Genomic DNA, 18553 nt, shown 5'->3' on the forward strand with positions numbered 1-18553 from the left:
GGCAACACTTGAAAATCGATGACATATACGGTATAAACAGTAGTAAAGTTGTCGTCGGAGTAAATAATTGGCTGTAAATGTCTAAATGGGTCTCTTATTTGGGTCTTCAATGCAATCTATGAGACGACTAATAAGCAACAGAAAGCAATGCCAGACATTGACTTGAATTTTGTTAACGAATACATTAATAGTATAGTAATAGTAATAGTGTTCTTCAATTACATTGTATTACAATGAGAAGACACCTAAGATTATGGATAATCGATGGCACTCTAACTCTATGTACGTATAAATGTATGGATGACTATACAGTGTATACACAATACAATGGATAGTAAGTATTGAATTGTATGACAATGAAAGTTGCATTATGTTGTATATGAATCTCATTGAACTCATAACTCAATAGTATTGTTAATAATAAAATAGTTGATGAGCAAATGATAGTCTATACATATAATATACGCTATAGTAATAGTGATATAGTATATACAGTACAACACATCTCATATATTGTGGTTTCTCTCTCACACTCTTTACCAGTATTTGTCACATAAATGCAATCAAATAATAGTATTAACAATAAATATATGATATATAAATAAAAGTTATGAATAACAGTTATGGATAATTTGTTGTTAATATTCAAGCTATAGGACGACGGCATTGCTATTACTAAATATACTTTAGTATGATTTTAGTAGAGCACTAATAGTATGTCTTTCATATTAAATTGTGACATTCATTCAATTATAATTTATACATACAATATAACTATAGAAAAGAATAGCATTTATATTCTGAAAAAATTTAGGGGTAATCATCATTATAGTAATGATATGAGGATATGGGTCTATGAATTTTCAGCTTAAGGTATAGACATTTCATATGCTAGTTGTGAACAAAGCATTGCACTCGAGAATCAAATGATGAGAATTAGCAACACTGGAGACCAGTAGTGATGCTCTCTAATAGTGTTAGATATTAGCCGTACCTATAAATATAGCAATATATAAGTCGAGTAAAAACATGGATTACTTTTAGCAAAAATATAAAAAGAGATGAAAATAAAGGCAAAGAGAGAGAGAGAGAGAGAGAGAGAGAGAGGGAACACCAATTCGTTCATTAATATATATAATAGTAATACTGTGCTTCTCATCGGTATTATTACCGTCTTTTCTATATTAAATTATTATACCGTATAGTACTGTATATGTATGTGTACTATGTATAGTATACACTGTATACAATATAGCTATATTGTAATAATATAGTATACAATGTGTCTATGCATGTATGTATGTATGTATGTGTGTGTATGTATGTGTGTGTATGTATGTGTGTGTGTATGTATGTATGTATGTGTGTATGTATGTGTGTGTGTATGTGTGTGTGTGTATGTGTGTGTATGTATGTGTGTATGTATGTGTGTATGTGTATGTGTATGTGTATGTGTATGTGTATGTGTATGTGTATGTGTATGTGTATGTGTATGTGTATGTGTATGTGTATGTGTGTGTGTGTGTTTGTGTGTTAAGTTATGTTATACTGTATTTTGTGAACCCATTCCGCAAATTCAAAAGGGAATAAATATTCCTTTTATTTCCCAAATATATTATACAACTCTAAGTATGGTTTTATAGTACAATAGAATAAAATAGTAAATTTCTCTCTGTATTTATCATATTTATCATTAAACCCTCAATTAGTAAAGACTCTTTCATTTTGATTAGCAATTTATAATATAATTTTATAAATTAATGTATCAATTGTTATGGACGACCATTTGTTTTAATAATTCAATATAATTTTGTGCATTCGTTTTATAGATATATTCTTATATATAAATATATATATATAAGAATTTATGTTTGATTTTGGCTCATATTATATAATATAAATGAAATTTAGAATATATTTAAAACATAATATCATATAATAATTATTTTTATATCGTTTAAGAACTCTATTTCTTTTATTTTTTTGCTTATTTAGTATTTGATGAATAAAAATGTTTCTCTTAAAAAGGATTTTAAATAAACTCTCTATAAATAAATATTTTATAATTTTTGATTTTCAACAATCCCTTCAAAAAGATTTATTATTACTCACCAAAACGTGATAAATTAAAAATAATATAATAAAATAAATTACAATTTAAGCCACGTATGGATGTTTTGAGGTGTTTTGTATTTATTGTTTGTTTTGAAACTTTGTTTAAAAAAACTAAATGTTAGCAAATATTCGGTCGATTCCTACCTTTTGTTTGTTAACAAAGATATTCATAAAGAAATCAAATAATAATTTCTGGTATCTTATCTGATCTGTTGTACGAAACGATAGATTTGTTGTATAAAAGACTGTAAACTGAAGTCAATGTTGACTCCAAATCGTTTCTAACGTTTCCAAACTTGTTATATAAATGTTGTATCTTTTCTTCACGTGTCAGATGTCCTCTTTAGGTGCCAAAGATTTCTTGGCATTAGTGTTGAGCAGTGCATCAAATAGAAAGGTAGGCGTCGGACCAATTGAAACAAATGAATCAATAAAGTGATGTTCAAGTGACTGATTTGTGGGGAGTTATTGAGGCGTTTGCCACACAATGGGTTAGACAGACGAATAACTTAAGTGGTTTTAAAGAGTCTTTAGAGAGATATCATGTTTTGGGAGCAGAGATAACAACCAGTTCTGACTTTTAACGGCAATCCATAAACTTTAAGTTTAAATGTGTTTTTTTCAATATCTTCATATTAAATAAATATAATAATTTTTAAATGTTATTAATATAAAGCATGCAATTATATAACAACTGAATTATTGAATGACAAAATCACAGTTTTTGCACTGAATTCAAACGTAATTACAAATAATTTCAATCTTTGAAAATTTGGATTTTCTTTTTTTTTGCGAAGAATTTTGATTTGTTTTTGATATTTTCAATTTTCGTTACTTTAATTAATTAGTTTAATGGCTCTATAAAAATGACTTGAAAGTGAACCCCAATCCATAACAAGAAGCAGGCATTTATTAAGACGTTTTAATAGTATAAATTTGATTTAATTAAAATATCATAATTAATTTGGCGATAAAAATAGGCAACAAATATATGCATTTATATCGTTTTGAGTGTTGATTAGGTTTGGGAAATCATAACCCAAATATATTGTAATACTCTGGTTGTCCTCTACGGTAAGGCACGTCAGGCACCGATATGTGAGTTGTAGCGCAAGAATCACTGCGAACCCTACCCGACAACCAGTTTGGGTATGATTTATGTGCACCAAAGTTGACAAAATTATTAATAATAAATCAATAGTTCAATAATGTGGATGGGATACAGTTGAAAGTCTATTTGATGAACAATCCAAACAATTTATTACCATTATTATCGATTAGTATGCAAAAAGAAGATATGATATGACAATCAATTGTGTTAAGATGTGATGTCTTTATTGACAAATCTTTAAATTTCTTAATTCAATGATTAATAAATGTCTCTTATGTTGCTTTTCGGACCCAACTTCTGATGTTTATCAAAGTTTTTTCCAAACCAAACACCAATTTGTTAATTAAAAAAAAACTATATAACACTGAGAATAGGAGATAACGTTAACTTAAAAATATAAGAAATATTTAACACACAGTCGATAATTATATGATAAATCAAAACATCGATTTGCTATGGAAGAGATCAGGGCTTTGATATTAAAGTTTTGATGATTTTTAAGTAATAATTCATAATTTAGTGTTTGCTATATATATATATATAGGGAAAGTTCACACCAAAGTGGCACTCACTTCACATTTATATTATATATTATATTATATTATATTATATATTTATAAATCTATGGCAGCAATAAATGTTGATTTTGATTTGTTTCACATGTAATCATAAAAATAATAATATAACGGAATGTTTATTTTGATTTTCTATATCACGTTATGTTAGACCAGATCCACACAACTTTTCCATACAATTGTTATGAATGCAATCATATGAATCATGAATTGACACCTTAGATGTTGGTGTCTAAGTATACAAAGCTTAAGCTGGTGTCAGATTGAATGCCACTCTAACTGGTTGTAGGACTTTATGGCTGACAGGAAGGTAGACCAGCGATGGCACAAATGTGTCGTTTGTGAGCGAACCCTCTGTGTCGGGTTGAGTGATAAGGAAAGGTTGCATTATGAAAGAGCCGGCATGTGGTGGGCTCTGTGGCATTGCGTATGTCATCGGCAGTTGTGGAGACTGTTGATCACCACCAGCAACAGTCAAATGACCGCTTGATTCACGTCGAGATCCACTGATACTATCGTCATCACTGCTGATGGACGGAGAGACAGCTGATTGATTTTTATTAGTAACTAAAGACAGGGCCTCATTAGGTGTCGTTTCTGTAGACTTTCGCAAATTAAGTGGTATTTCGGTCTCTTTGTTAGTCAGTCGTGTGAGATCAGTGGAAGGAGTTTTAGTTATTTTTGTGTGATTTTTATTGATATGTATCTTCAGGAGTGCAAAGTTTCTGGTAGTAAACCCACAGAAAGCACATCTACACACCCTATTAGTGGCCAATTTGCCCGAAGCAGAGGATAGTATTATTTTACGACTATCCGTGTGATAGACATGAATGTGAGCCAAACAGAGATCTCTTGTCCTAAACTTTTTATTACATTTTGAACAGCGATAGCGTTTCACTCGATTCGGGCGAACCAACGATCCCGACGGTAAAAGTCGAGACAATTTCGAGTCATAAGAAAGCAATTTCTCCGATGAATTTGAGTGCAAACCACTTGACAACAGACCTTTGGAGGAACTCGAGGCTAACATTGCAACGGCGCTAATATCGCGACTAATGAGACCTCCTGAGCGATGGTTAAGCATATGTCGCTGAAGTGAATGATTGTATCGATAGGCGCGATGACAAACACGACAAACAAACTTTTTGTCGGCTTCTGTATTAAGTCTTGTATGGCGTTTCTCGTGTGCGTACAGATTAGATAACCAACGAGTCGAGTAATTACAGTACGAGCACTGGTATATCCTAGTACCACATCCCGTCCTTTTACTAATTATTGACGACAATGAACTCGACACATACACCGATGGCGACCGTTCCTCTTTGACTACAGCCGTAGTATGTGTGGGACTGGTATTTCCAGTTGTGACCAGAGATGGTGAAGATGTAAGTGGCGTTGAGATCGTAGGACAGGTAATGACACCGATGTTAACTGAATTCAAATTAGAGCCATTGCTTGTCATAATTGAATTGTTTATAATTTGGTTGCAATTGTCATTAGTGTTCATATTATTAGTATTATTATTATTATTGTTATTATTTATATTAATCATATTATTAGTGTCTGTATTTGAGATGTTAGTGTTAAACATAGGATTAGTAGTACTTGTAATCATAGCAGTTGTCGGTATTGAAGTCATTGTATTAGTAGTGCAAGTGTTGGAAGAAATGCTTATCATTTTGTTGAGACAATTATTATTATTATTATTATTATTATTAGTAGTAGTAGTAGTAGTAGTATTAGTAGTATTATTATTATTCATTATTAACTGATTGGTGTTGTGACTTGAGTTGTGATGGGAGACAATAGCTGTTATACCAGTGCTTCCTTGCGATGAGGGAGATGTAGAGCCGTTAATTTGTGACTGTCCTGACATATGTTGTGTCATTTGTAAACCAATTGGCAGTAAATCTGATTTAAGTGATAAATCAGTGGCCGATGGCGTGTTTCTCATGACTGTCATGTTTGAACTAATACCTAATTCTTCAGCAGTGGTTCGGTGGTCTTTTACTAAGTGAATGTGAAGCGCAACCCTATCAGCAAAATTCTGTCCGCAAAGAACACAGAATCGACTTAAATCAGGGGTAACAGCGTTTGGACCGGACATCGATAGATCAGTTGGTTTCATCGATACAATATCCGAGTGATCATTAATCATATGAGTCTTAAGCCATTTAATACTTTTAAATCTTCGTTCACAGAGTGGACACACTTCTGTATAATGACTAAAATACCTGTTGTTTGTATCGTTAGGATCAATCCCGTGAACGGCTTGTGGATCCTTTTCATTGATGCCCAATGCCAAAGAACTATTAGTTGAAGACATTTCCACATTTCGAGGCTCTTTAGGTTGCGGTGGCTCTTCATATATACCGTGAGTGTTCTGTTTGTGTACTTTAAGGAAGTATTTGCTGCACAACTCTTTCTGACAGATATCACAAGTGACGCCACCAATGGTGCTATTGGCTGACGCCTCGACCGGATGTTCATCAATGTTGATACCGTGCATCTTAAGCATATGTGTCTTCATGAAGTATTTGTTACATAATTCCTTATTACATATATTACAATAGTTACGTCCCGTAACATTACGTGACTTTCCATCAGAGCTCAATTGAGGCATCTGTTTGTTTGAGGACATTATCATTTGTTGGACACCTAATTGTGATTTATTTCTGTTGGGCGAAATGGCCAGATTGACGGCTTCATCGGTCGACTTTCTGTGTGTTGGGAAAACTGCAATTTGTTGTGGAAATGAGGGTGCATTTGCTTCGGTAGGTGTAGGAGGTCCCTCATAAATACCATGGACATTTTGTTTGTGGGTTTTCAAAAAGTATTTACTACAGAACTCTCGGTGACAGATATCACAAAATGCTTCGGAATCAGCCGATTGTAAAGCAGTTGGCAATAAAGGGAAGTTCTGTCGATTGCCTTCAAACAGATTCCTCATAAATGCATTTGAGTCCATAGGAGTGGCCTCATCAGTGGTGATGACTCCGTGATCGTTCATCATATGAACTCTTAAGAAATATTTGTTTTCAAATTCTTGTCGACAAAGATTGCACACCGTTTTGTCCAAAATGGACTGCGAATTAAGCTCTTTAATCATTGACTGTAATTTCTGTAAGTCTTGACTAGCCTGGTCTTGACTGACAGCACCAGTTGGACTGTCAGAGTCGCTATCGCTATCGCTATCATTCTGTCCGTTACCACTCTCTTGTTGTCTCATTTGCAGCTCTTTTGTTGTGTCAAATGATTCTGATATACCTTTCATATCATTAGGAACTTCACTGCCGGCACCGGGACTGGCGGTCATTGATCCTCTTCTAATATCCTCTTCTTTAATATAGGGGATGTTATGTGAATAGAATTTATGCATTTTAAGTAAGTAATGACTGCCAAAGGGTCGGGAGCACAGCTCGCACTGCATCTCTGAGTTTATACCAGACATGGCATTGAAAAATTCAGATCCATTGCTATAAGTTGCCGGATCTCTCTGTCCCGGCTCTAGAAAGCTGTCATCATTATCATTAGTAGACATGTTATTACTGTCTTCTCCTTTATTATCACCACAATTGGGTCCGTTCTGAGATTTAGTAGAAGAGTTAGAGTCAAAACTCAAGCCGTGTTTATTGATTTTATGGGTTCTTAGAAAGTATTTATTACAAAATTCTTTGCAACAAATTTCGCAAAAAGCGTCGGCATTAATGACACCCATTTCTCGCAGCTTATTGGGTGTAAAGACAAAGTTGGCGGACTCTGTAATGGACGACACGGGACCGACTATAAGCCGGTTAGCGGATGTGGTAATGGTGTGCGCAGGCGTTTCGCCGGTCGCTTGTGAAGCGGCAATGGTTTGCAAGTTAGCGCTCAGGTTGGGTGCCATCACATGCATTGATGTCGGAAAATGAGCGGTAAAGCGATGCGTTTGCAGTGTTATTAGGTTTGAAAACTCTTGTTTGCATATTTCACAGACAAAGCTATTTGTTGGGGAACTGGTTTGTGAGCTCACCATTGATGGTGTCATCTGTTGTTGCGGTCGTTCCGCTAATGCCACCGGAGATCGGGCGCTACTGAGCGGTGTGGTTGAGACGGGTACCAATTGAGTGGGTGATGAAGGACTGAGTGAACCTGTCTTGTTGTGAGCTTCGTTACTGCAACTGCCCGGAGATGCCGATGAGCTCTGCGATTGGTTATTATGTGGATCTGCTAAGCCATGAATTTTTTGTTTGTGTTTTTTCAAGAAATACTTATTACAAAACTCTTTTTGACAAATTTCACAATAAGACTCCAAATTAATAACATTGGATCGCACAGGTGTTGTCACTACCAGTGCTTCACTAGTAGGTGTAATACCGGCACTCGATTGTAACAATTGTTGCATTTGCATGGCAGCTGTCGCGGCTGCCGTCGATGACTGGCCGGAACTGTTGCTAAGTGTGTTCGTAAAGAATGGTTGGCCATAGCCTTGAGGACCGACTAATGTGTCCATTGAATAGATGCCGTGTTTATTAGCTTTATGTGTCTTAAGAAAATATTTGTTGCAAAACTCTTTGTTACACAATTCACAATAGGCTTCAGGATTGAAAATCCTAACGCCACCTGAACTGACCTGTTGACCACCGTTTGCCACATTGACGCCCATTGCACTTCCGTTTGAACCTGTATTAGCTCCACTCGGCATCATTGGGAACAAGAATGGCGCCATTGGATTGGAAAACATTGCCAATGATAAAGGTGTGGCACCGGGAGATGTTGAGTGACCGGGAGATTTGGAACCTTCACGTGTCGTTGTCATTACATTACCTCCAGATTGATTCATTGATATTAATGGAGGTATGTTTGGCGGCATTTGAAATGGAAGGAAATTACTGCCAAATTCTTTAACATTGGAATCATTGGAACCATGAGGTAGTGGTAATGATCCATCAAATGACTTTCTTTCTAAATGCTCCAAAGGTGACTGCAATGGGCTGTTATTATTACTGCCACTACTAGAACTGGCGCTCCGGGAGTCACTACTATTGAATTTATTTTGATTTTGTTCGTAACCACTCAAAGAATCTCTTAATTGGTTCGGACCATTCATTAGAGATTTATTGAGCTGCTGCTGATGGAACAGTTGTCTCTCCAAGATCTTCTGTACGTGTTCTTCTTCAATGTGGAGTCGAAGGTCGTTATCATTAAGAAAAGGACAGTTACAGTGGGGACACATGTATTGGTATTTATGAAAATTAATGACATTAGCCATACTTGGCTGCAGAAGTTTTCTTCGTTCTACATTAAGTGATGGTTCTTCATCCATGTCTTCATCATCATTGCTGTCATCATCTAAATCACTGAAACTTCCCGAGCGTTGCAATTGTGATGAAACTTGCATTCCGGTAGCGATCAGACTTTCGTCGTCATCTTCTTCATCATCAACTCGTGGAACAGTTTCCAAAGCAATGGGAAGAATATTGGTTTGGTGTGAGGTCTGGCCGTATCGGACAGGATTGCTCTGTTTGCGTCTTTTTTTGGTAGGCAACTCATCCATGGAAGTCATTGCTGATGAACAGGAGGGCTGATGTGCCGCCTGTTGTGCTATCGATGCAATTGAATCCACGGAAGCTGAGCGCTGACTCCGAGAATTGATACTATTATCGGGTGACAAATCCCTGTTGTCTGTAATGTATATATTGTCTGCATCTCTGGTAATCCGATTTATACCCGTATTTGCCACAGAAATATCTGAATTTGTTTTGATAATCGATGAGCTCATCATCACATCAGTTGTTTATTCATCGAATCCATAATTTTAAGCAACGATTTTATTTAATATACGATAATTTTCAATAATTATAATAATAATAATAATAATAATATTTTTTGATTTTGTTTTTCACTTTTATATATTAATTAATGTAATATATATATATATATCTTCGTAAATATATAAAAATGGTAAGAAATGAAATAACAAATTTAAAAACGACTTTTGATTTTGATTTTGTGTTGAGGTTTGGTGTAGTCTTGTTGTACGTAATGTCTATTGAGACGTATGGGAGGCTGCGGCGGATGTGGTCTTATAAAGACTGATTTAAAATCATTTGTTGTATTAAATGCCCTACAAAATAGTCAAATATATACCAGACATATAAATTTGTTAATTTTACTTTATTATTATTATTTTGTTATAATCTATGTTTTATTATAGTTTAAGTGAAGAAGAGTCAACATTTTTCTCTCACTTGAAAACATCACATTAACTGTGATGAAGAGCTATAACTATATACTGTATACGTTATAAATATATTATACAATACATGTTATATATAATGATTAAACCAAATCAGTCTCAACACATCCTCTCAATTCTCAAACTTACTACTAATTTGTGTTATTTAAGCCCCGATTCAATTCCCCTCACAATTTGTAAATACAAGTAAAAATATTTATGTTTCCAAAAGATATAACAAATACTTCAAAAAAAAGTAAGACCAGAGAGTAAAGAGAGAGAGAGAGAGAGAGAGAGAGAGAGAGAGAGAGAGAGAGAGAGAGAGAGAGAGAGAGAGAGAGAGAGAGACTGTAAGCGTGAAACAGGATATCAATAGTAGAAACGGCTTTTCGCCAAAATAGCCGTCTTATCAATGCTATACTCATCACTGGTCTCACTGTAACATTCACTCTTCAACTATCAATCTTATAAAAATATATGTGAAACACACTGTTTTTGGTATTATATATACAAACTATAGAGAAAATACAAACTTTTCTATAGTTTTTATAACACAAAATTTCAATCGTTATAAACAATAAACTTTGTCATATATTTTGACTAACATTTATCGGAAATATTCAGTAAACAACTTTAATAATTTAATCATAAATGTTGTTATATATAAAATATATAACTATATAGTAGTCGCCAATTAAATCGCCGATTAATATTAATAAATATATAATTCAAACATATAATCTATTTAATAATGTGATTCATATATAAAAATAAGATTTCTTAATATAATAATATTTAAAAATTATATTATAAAAGCACTTTAAATATAAATTATTGTGTTAAAGTTAACTAACGTAATTTATATTTATCATTTTACTGTTGTACTGCAATTTAATATATAAATACAATTAATAATATGTCAAAAACTTTCTTTAAATAAATATTTTCTATATATATATACGGTATATATATAGAAATTTTATAAAATAATTTTAGTATTATATATTGCTTTAACATTAGTTTAATAAATTGTAGATTTATAAAGTGGTTAAATATATAAATAACACATTATACTACATAAACTAATCAAAAAACATTTAATTATGAAATATATACAATTTGTATAATACAAACATATCATGCAATAAATGAATGATCTTATAAATAATAAAATTAATGAAATGTTAATAGATGTGTATACAAGAAAATACTAAAAATTTATTCATATATTTTTTCAATTTCATATTATTTAGATTTTATAGATAACATAAATTCAATTCGTTTTCAAAATGAATTGCAGAAAATATGTGTAAAAGCAATGAAATTATAAGAGTGTCAAAGTATAAGATATTGAATGAGAGATGAGAGAGAAAAAAGTCAATAAATGTAATAATAATAAGAATAATAAGAAATATTTATAAAATATTTATAATCTATAACTATATATATATATTAAATATAATATATACTCAAAATTCCATTACTATAAATTGAATTTTTCTCAACTAAAAGTGTATATGAAATGCTAAATGACTTCACTTTTCATCATTTAAATTAAATTTTCAAGACAAATATATCATATTGAATAAATATAATTTATATACAATATATTGAATAAATATACTTTATATACAATATATTGTATAAATATAGGAGAGTAGAAAACGACATAAGTATTAGACATTACAATCAACAACACATTTATTGTCGTTAACAATAATGAATGCAATAAATTATAAACACTGACTAACACTGACTCTACAATAATTTTCCTTTATTTTTGACAGAAATATACACATCGGAGAAAATATTAGCAAAAATTGTTAATAAAACATAAAAAATGCATTTTTAAAAGCAGGTGCGTTCAAAACAAAACATTAAACTATACATTTTTAAATTTTGGTTAAATTGTATATGTAAGTGAGTGAGTGAGTGAGTGAGTAAATAAATGTGTATTGAGAGAGAGAGAGAGAGAGAGAGAAATGTGCATAAATTATTAAAATGAGTAATGTAACTTTGTTAAATAAACTATTTACTGGACAAATAAATTGCAAGATCATGAAAAACTAATTTTTAAAAAATTAAGATAACTTTATTTTTTGAACAAAATTAAAACATAATTTTTTGGCGCAATCATAACTAGTAATATGTCATCACTTATTTTAAAGCTCTTAAACTTTAAGGCTTGTATTATATTTTAAGTTTACTAGTGTTAACAAGTGCTGTATAAATGACTTATGTTTAAAATTATACTAAAACTATATGTTTTTATTTATTACAATAATTTTTAATCAAATTTCATTATAAAATAAAAACAAAATACAATGTATTACAAGAAAATCGTTAAATGACATGAAAACATGCTTTATATGCGCTATTTTTTAATGTTTAAAATTCAAACTTACATTACATTTGTTTCTAAGCTATACTTAAAAATATTGCAAAATCGATTTCATTGACATTTAGAAAGTGACAATAATGCTATTAAACAGTGGTTTAAAATATATAACCAAAGTATATAACAGTGTAATAATATTTAATAAAATAATAATAATATCATTATTAAAATAATAATAATAATAATATTGAAAACTTTTGAAAGTTAGTCAAAGAAGGAAACAGGTGTTTGTAAATACACGATATGTTGTTTTCTCTCATTTTAATATCATTTTTATATTTTCTAATAACTAATGAAAAATGTTGTAAAATTGCATTACACTAACTATGTTTTTATGTACAATACTGTATTAAAAAACTATTAATAAAACAGTTGAACAATTTAGTTGAAGAGAAAAAAAAACATTAAAAAACGAATGATTACTAATTACTTTTGGGTCAAAGTTTTAATGTTTTCATAAAATATATTATTATTATTATTAAATGTTTTGTAAAATGAATTGTGTGTTGTGTTTGAAAATTTTTACATATTCTTGTTGTCAAAGCAGCTGATATAATATATGCGTTAAAAATAATAATATATATTTTATTTAAAAAAAGTTACAAAATATATTGTGTGTACTTTTTTAAAATTAATATACAATTTGTAGTTTGATTTATACTATTTGCTTCGTTTATTGATTGTATTAAACACTACAATATCTAAATACTATATATTATACATAAACTATTTATACAATATTAAATATTAAATATATATGTTTAGATAATAAAATAAGTGCAGAAAAAAATATATAGTCTCAATATGCATGACTGAGTTTATGGATAATATTGCAAATTGAGAGAAAGAGAGAGACAGAGACAGAGAGAGAGAGAGAGAGAGAGAGAGAGAGAGAGAGAGAGAGAGAGAGAGAGAGCTGAGGTAAAGGAGCGCAAAGGACATGAATTTGAAGCATAATTTTGATAATGGGTGGGGACTGGGATCCGACATTTCATTTTTAAATTAAATAACATTAATACATGTTGCAAGCATTGCTTTTAAATACAAAATAGCCATCAATGTTGTTAGCGACTAATAGTTTTATACATATATGTAGTGAAATATAACATTAAAATCATAATTTATTGCAAACGATAGCCAGGAAATTGTGTGCATTTCTATAAAATACTTTGCTATTCATAAGATCAATAGATTTAAATACAGTGTAAAGTTTATTCAGCTAACAAAAGTGAGATAAAATGTAATAAAAATTGTCTACACTGTATGTAATATTTAATAGATTTTCATTAGGGGTCACTACTAATGCCTCTAATGCTTTCAAAGTGCAAATTTAATTTGAAATTACTAATCAAATATTCATATTGTGTTATATAATCATAATTATAATAATTTCATAATTATTGAGTTGGTTTAATTTTAGGCTAATATAATATATATTATTTTGTCCACTTAAATAAATGTCATTTAAATTTAATGTATTGGTCAAATTAAGAGAGAGAGAGAGAGAGAGAGAGAGAGAGAGAGAGAGAGAGAAAGAGAGAGTCACTTGAGGTATTAAATTAGAAATCATAGATTGTAAACGATTTTAGTATAATATATATTTATATACTATAGTATATCTCTTATGGTGTCAGTCTACAAAACGCATCATTAACTTTAAGCACAGTTTTTGTATTAGTTTGACATAAGTCTCAAGTGCTAAATGTTAAGCAATATAATCATTACTAACTTTACATATAAATAGGAGTAGTGTTAAGTAAATTTTATGCATCCCTTTATCCAAATGTTGCGCACACTTCAATGCATATAAATTATATGTAAAGATGTGGCAAATGTCTAGTGGATGCAAAGTATGCCTCAAAGCAAATGATTGTATAAATTGTGATATACCTGTGAGTCGAGTCAAATATTTGGATCATACCATACCATACCATACCTAAGCATTAGTGATGCGGATTTCCTTTTATCATAAGTACGACTGACAAATGATACTCATGTGTGTGTATGTATGTATGTGTGTGTGTTTGTGTGATCATCTAACACATAAAAAAAATTTCAACACTAATACAATTAACACATTTAGAGTAATCATTATCGCAATAAAAATATTGATTTCTTTCATTGCAGTATTAATACAGCAAAAATGAAAACAATTAAAATAAATAAAAAATGTTTAAAATGATGACAAACTGAATGAAATAACTAAAATAACGGTAAAATGTATTTATAATAGTTAAACAAAACAATAGTTAATCACCAGTGCCTACCTTTGATGCCTGAACTGCATGTGTTGTGTGTGATGTGAATGCACTTCAAAAACATATAGCATTAGAGTAGAAGTAGAGATGTTATGATATAAACAAAAACTGCATCAAAACCTTATGCAGCACTCATTCACTCACTTCAGTGTCTATCACACAACTAAAGCCAATGCTGGGCATCAATAATAATAAGTTGGAGAGTGAGACACATGAGATACACACAGAAAGAGGGCTAAAATACGGACGTAATGGCAATAGTGCTGCCTTTCAACTGTATGAGCGGCGCACTAACTCACCAGACACTGCCTAACTGTATGTCCCTAACATATATACATACTCTCCCAAAGCTCTCATATAAACACATAGCACACTCATGTCTCCCTTTCCCTAACACTCTCAATGCTCTCTCCAATCGCCGCTTTTATAAAATTAAAGCAATTTTTATTTTTCATGTGTTTTTCGACTCTAAATAAACACTCGGAGACTAAATTGTTTTCAAATTGTTTTCTCATAGTATAAGAGTTTAGTCACAATTATAATATAAAAAATAATATAAAAAATATTATGAATACATATTAATGTCATCTCTAATATATATAGAATAAATTAAAACATTATTAATAATACTAACAGAAAAAACTAATTAAATTTTTTTAACAACAAAGTTTTAATTAGCTAAAAAAGACACAAAGTTTGCTTTTAATTAAAATGGATATTTACAATAAAAAGCACATTTAATATTATTAATTCACGACATGTGCCAATAAATGTATAGTCTAATAATATAATAATAATATGATAAAAAGTTTTCTGTTTTAGATAAATAAGTATATATACTGTCAATTGTATTATAAACATTGTTTTAACATTATTTTAAACAAATGAATGCGTTAAAAAAAAGTATACGTTTAACTATAACGTATGGATTGTATGCATAAATAGGTATTGCATTGCATATGTATATTTATGATGACCGCTCCCATAGCATTGCATGAGAGGAACGTTATGTAAGGCATGGTAGATGCAAGAATGGCATCGGTTAGCATCACTGGCTTTTTACCAGTTTCTAAGTGTTTGGTCATTGGGAACACTATGAGAGTCAGTGGTAGAGAGCACTGTTAGCTTAATGTATAGCTGTTATACAGTGAAGAAAAACATTGAAAGGCATTGCTATATACAGTATATCTCTGCCTATACTCTGTTCGTTCACAAGCACTGACTCTCATCTTTCATATGATATATAAATTTTATCAAATTATTGATCACTTTTAAAAAATGACATTATTTGAAAACTTATTAAACAGACAAACATACAAAACTGATATCAAACACATTAATGTATGGACGGGTTTTAATAATTTTAAAAATGATTAATTAAAATCAATTAACAGCTCATTTACTTACGTTTGGCTATCTCTGCTCCATTCATACATAACTCCCCTTCGCAGCCATTTTTGTTAATGTTTCGTATGGATTGAGGGAAACAGCCTTTTCGCAAATGGGAGGGCGTTATTGTCAGAGTTACTCATTGAAAATTTTTATGACAAAAATCAATAACCAAATAGCCATTGCCTACAACTGCCATTGAAGTGATGTATAAACTAAAACACATTCTCAACCAACACTTATATACATTACTCACACAACTGTACTGTTATTGCCATCCATTGTTCAAAACTGAACCAAAATCTCGCTGCTCTCACATCCCTAAGCTTTGATCAGTTACTATACCGGTACATGGTATAGCATATACTATATGCTATAACTATACTCTAACATTATCCTAACATCACACCAATATATACAGTATATATATATATATATATATATATATTTATTTAATGTATATACTATTTAAGAATATATATAAGAATATTCTTGTGTCTCAAAATATCTTTTAAGTGTAATTTTTTATTATATTTTTATTGTCTTCAATATTTATATTTATATTGCTTGAGTTTAATTATTTTATATAATATATATTATACAATCAAATTGTGTTTAATAATATAATATAATACAAATTTTAATAAAAAATTCTTTTTTTCGTTTAATTAATTTTCTATTTATTATGTAATAATATCACCAAATTATTTGTTTTATATTGCAATTAAAACAATAAATTAATATAAAAATAAAAGATAACATTAATATTGAATAATAAAAATAACAATTGATTGAAAAGTAAGAGACTATTGTCTCAGATAACATAGTATTGGAGAACTGGAGTCCAAACACTATATTCAATGTTACGCTACGTTAGACTAGTATTTGAATAGTCATTATAGGAGACGATAGTAATTGTCTCAACTGTTTAATTGCTTTAATCAAATAAAATGCATTCAAATTGAGATTTGTTTGGCCGGAGATCTCGATTAAAGTAATCGATTCAATCACTAAACTGCCGGTAAAACGGGTTGTCGTAGAAACTAGAGTTTGACGAGACTTAGCACCGATACCTAACATTTCATTCACGTTTTACTACATTATATAATACAATATATATGTGTTGTTTATTATGATTTACAGTCATAATAGTAATTTAGTTAATTAATACATAATTAATTTATAGTAAATATATTAAACACATATTACTTTTCATAAATTTAAATATTTTAAAAATATGATTTAAAAAAATTATTAAAAGACCAAATATTAATTGATGATTAGACATAAGTTCATTGAACCGATACTATTAGTTAGGTTTGCCTGTAATGCATACTCACAGACATACAGTATTAGCACCGACACCACACATGCCGTTCCCCAGCAATGGCTGTCACTAGACTTGCGTACAAATGGCTTACAATGCAATGCAATGTTGAAAACATTGTTTTGGTAATAAAATTATCAATTTAAATGTGTTTTAAATTAATTTTAAATATATTTAATAATCTGATTGAATGATTGGTTGGGCGCCACATATACTATAGCAATGGCAACACTATATGTATATTATTAATACTACTTTAAAGGTGAGGTAAATGTGTTGTTATATAAATACTGAATATTTAGTGAATAGCTTTTGAAAGTTTTTTATTGAATTTATAAAACGTGTTTGACTTTCACTAAAAAGCATGCATTCAATGGTATTTAAATAAAACTGTTTGTCAGCTGATATATCAAATACAATATAAATGACTAAATAATGTTAGTTTTGTCTCAAATTAAGTTATATTTATTTATGTCAATCCCCGCTGTTTTCCCTTAATTTTATGATAAATTATCAAATTATATTATAAAAGTTTTTTGGACTTTATTTAAGTCTCAGCAATAAAAAGCCAAACACTTGAGAAATAAATATTTTAATTAATTTATTGATTTAAAGCCTGAGATGTAGTTTGTGTGACAAACAAACAACAAAAAATTAACAATAAATATGTTTATTATATTTATCAATAATTTATATATTTTTGAGATAACATTGCTTTTTCAACGTTGAAATGCAAACATTTTTCTATATAAAAATTCATGATATATTGATTAAAATTTGTTTGAATTTTTAAAAACAATTTAATAATCTCAAGGAATGAAAAAATGAAAAAGCAATATAACTTTTTTTTGTGTACATATTTTTATGTAAATAATATCAAAATTTAACTGAAAATTGTAAGTTCAAGGCTTGCGTTCAACAAAACATGAGTTTGATTAGAAAAATATGTTTAAAAATTGAATAATGTTTTTCATTTATAAATTTATGCTTCAATTTACACTATTTTTAATCAAAATTTTGAAATCTAATGTTTTTACTTACGATAAATGTGAAAATAAACTTTTATTTTCAATGCATATCACATATCATACCATACAATGTAACATAAGTTGGAAAACTTAAGCCATCGTATAATAGGCTTTCAAATGTTGACAAAAAATAAA

The 18553-nt window shown here is 30.2% G+C and overlaps 2 protein-coding genes across 4 annotated transcripts in view; one reads left to right on the top strand and one right to left on the bottom strand.

The window, feature by feature from the left end:
• Window positions 1-3858: 3858 nt before the first annotated feature.
• Window positions 3859-9588, bottom strand: LOC128960471 (uncharacterized). 3 transcript variants are annotated; one of them, XM_054306562.1, is made up of 2 exons: window positions 8414-9588; window positions 3859-8326 (listed from the first exon to the last, which is right to left on the bottom strand). In XM_054306562.1, exons 1-2 carry the CDS (start codon window positions 9563-9565, stop codon window positions 4049-4051), a joined length of 5430 nt encoding a protein of 1809 aa, XP_054162537.1. In that variant the 5' UTR covers window positions 9566-9588; the 3' UTR covers window positions 3859-4048. The 3 variants fall into 3 exon arrangements, with proteins under 3 accessions (XP_054162537.1, XP_054162538.1, XP_054162536.1); XM_054306563.1 differs by having other exon boundaries at window positions 3859-7387; window positions 7814-9588; XM_054306561.1 differs by having other exon boundaries at window positions 3859-9588.
• Window positions 9589-17464: 7876 nt separating this feature from the next.
• Window positions 17465-18553, top strand: part of LOC128960473 (protein starmaker-like) — a 35990-nt gene continuing 34901 nt past the window's right edge. The window contains exon 1 of the mRNA XM_054306565.1: window positions 17465-17652. The gene's annotated coding sequence lies outside the window, so the exon portion shown is untranslated. The remainder of the gene's footprint in view (window positions 17653-18553) is intronic.

The sequence above is a fragment of the Oppia nitens genome, unplaced genomic scaffold, assembly GCF_028296485.1.
Source record: "Oppia nitens isolate AA-2021 unplaced genomic scaffold, nextdenovo-longstitch-racon4-pilon3 scaffold4_pilon_pilon_pilon, whole genome shotgun sequence".
In the NCBI taxonomy this organism is placed as follows: Eukaryota; Metazoa; Arthropoda; class Arachnida; order Sarcoptiformes; family Oppiidae; genus Oppia; species Oppia nitens.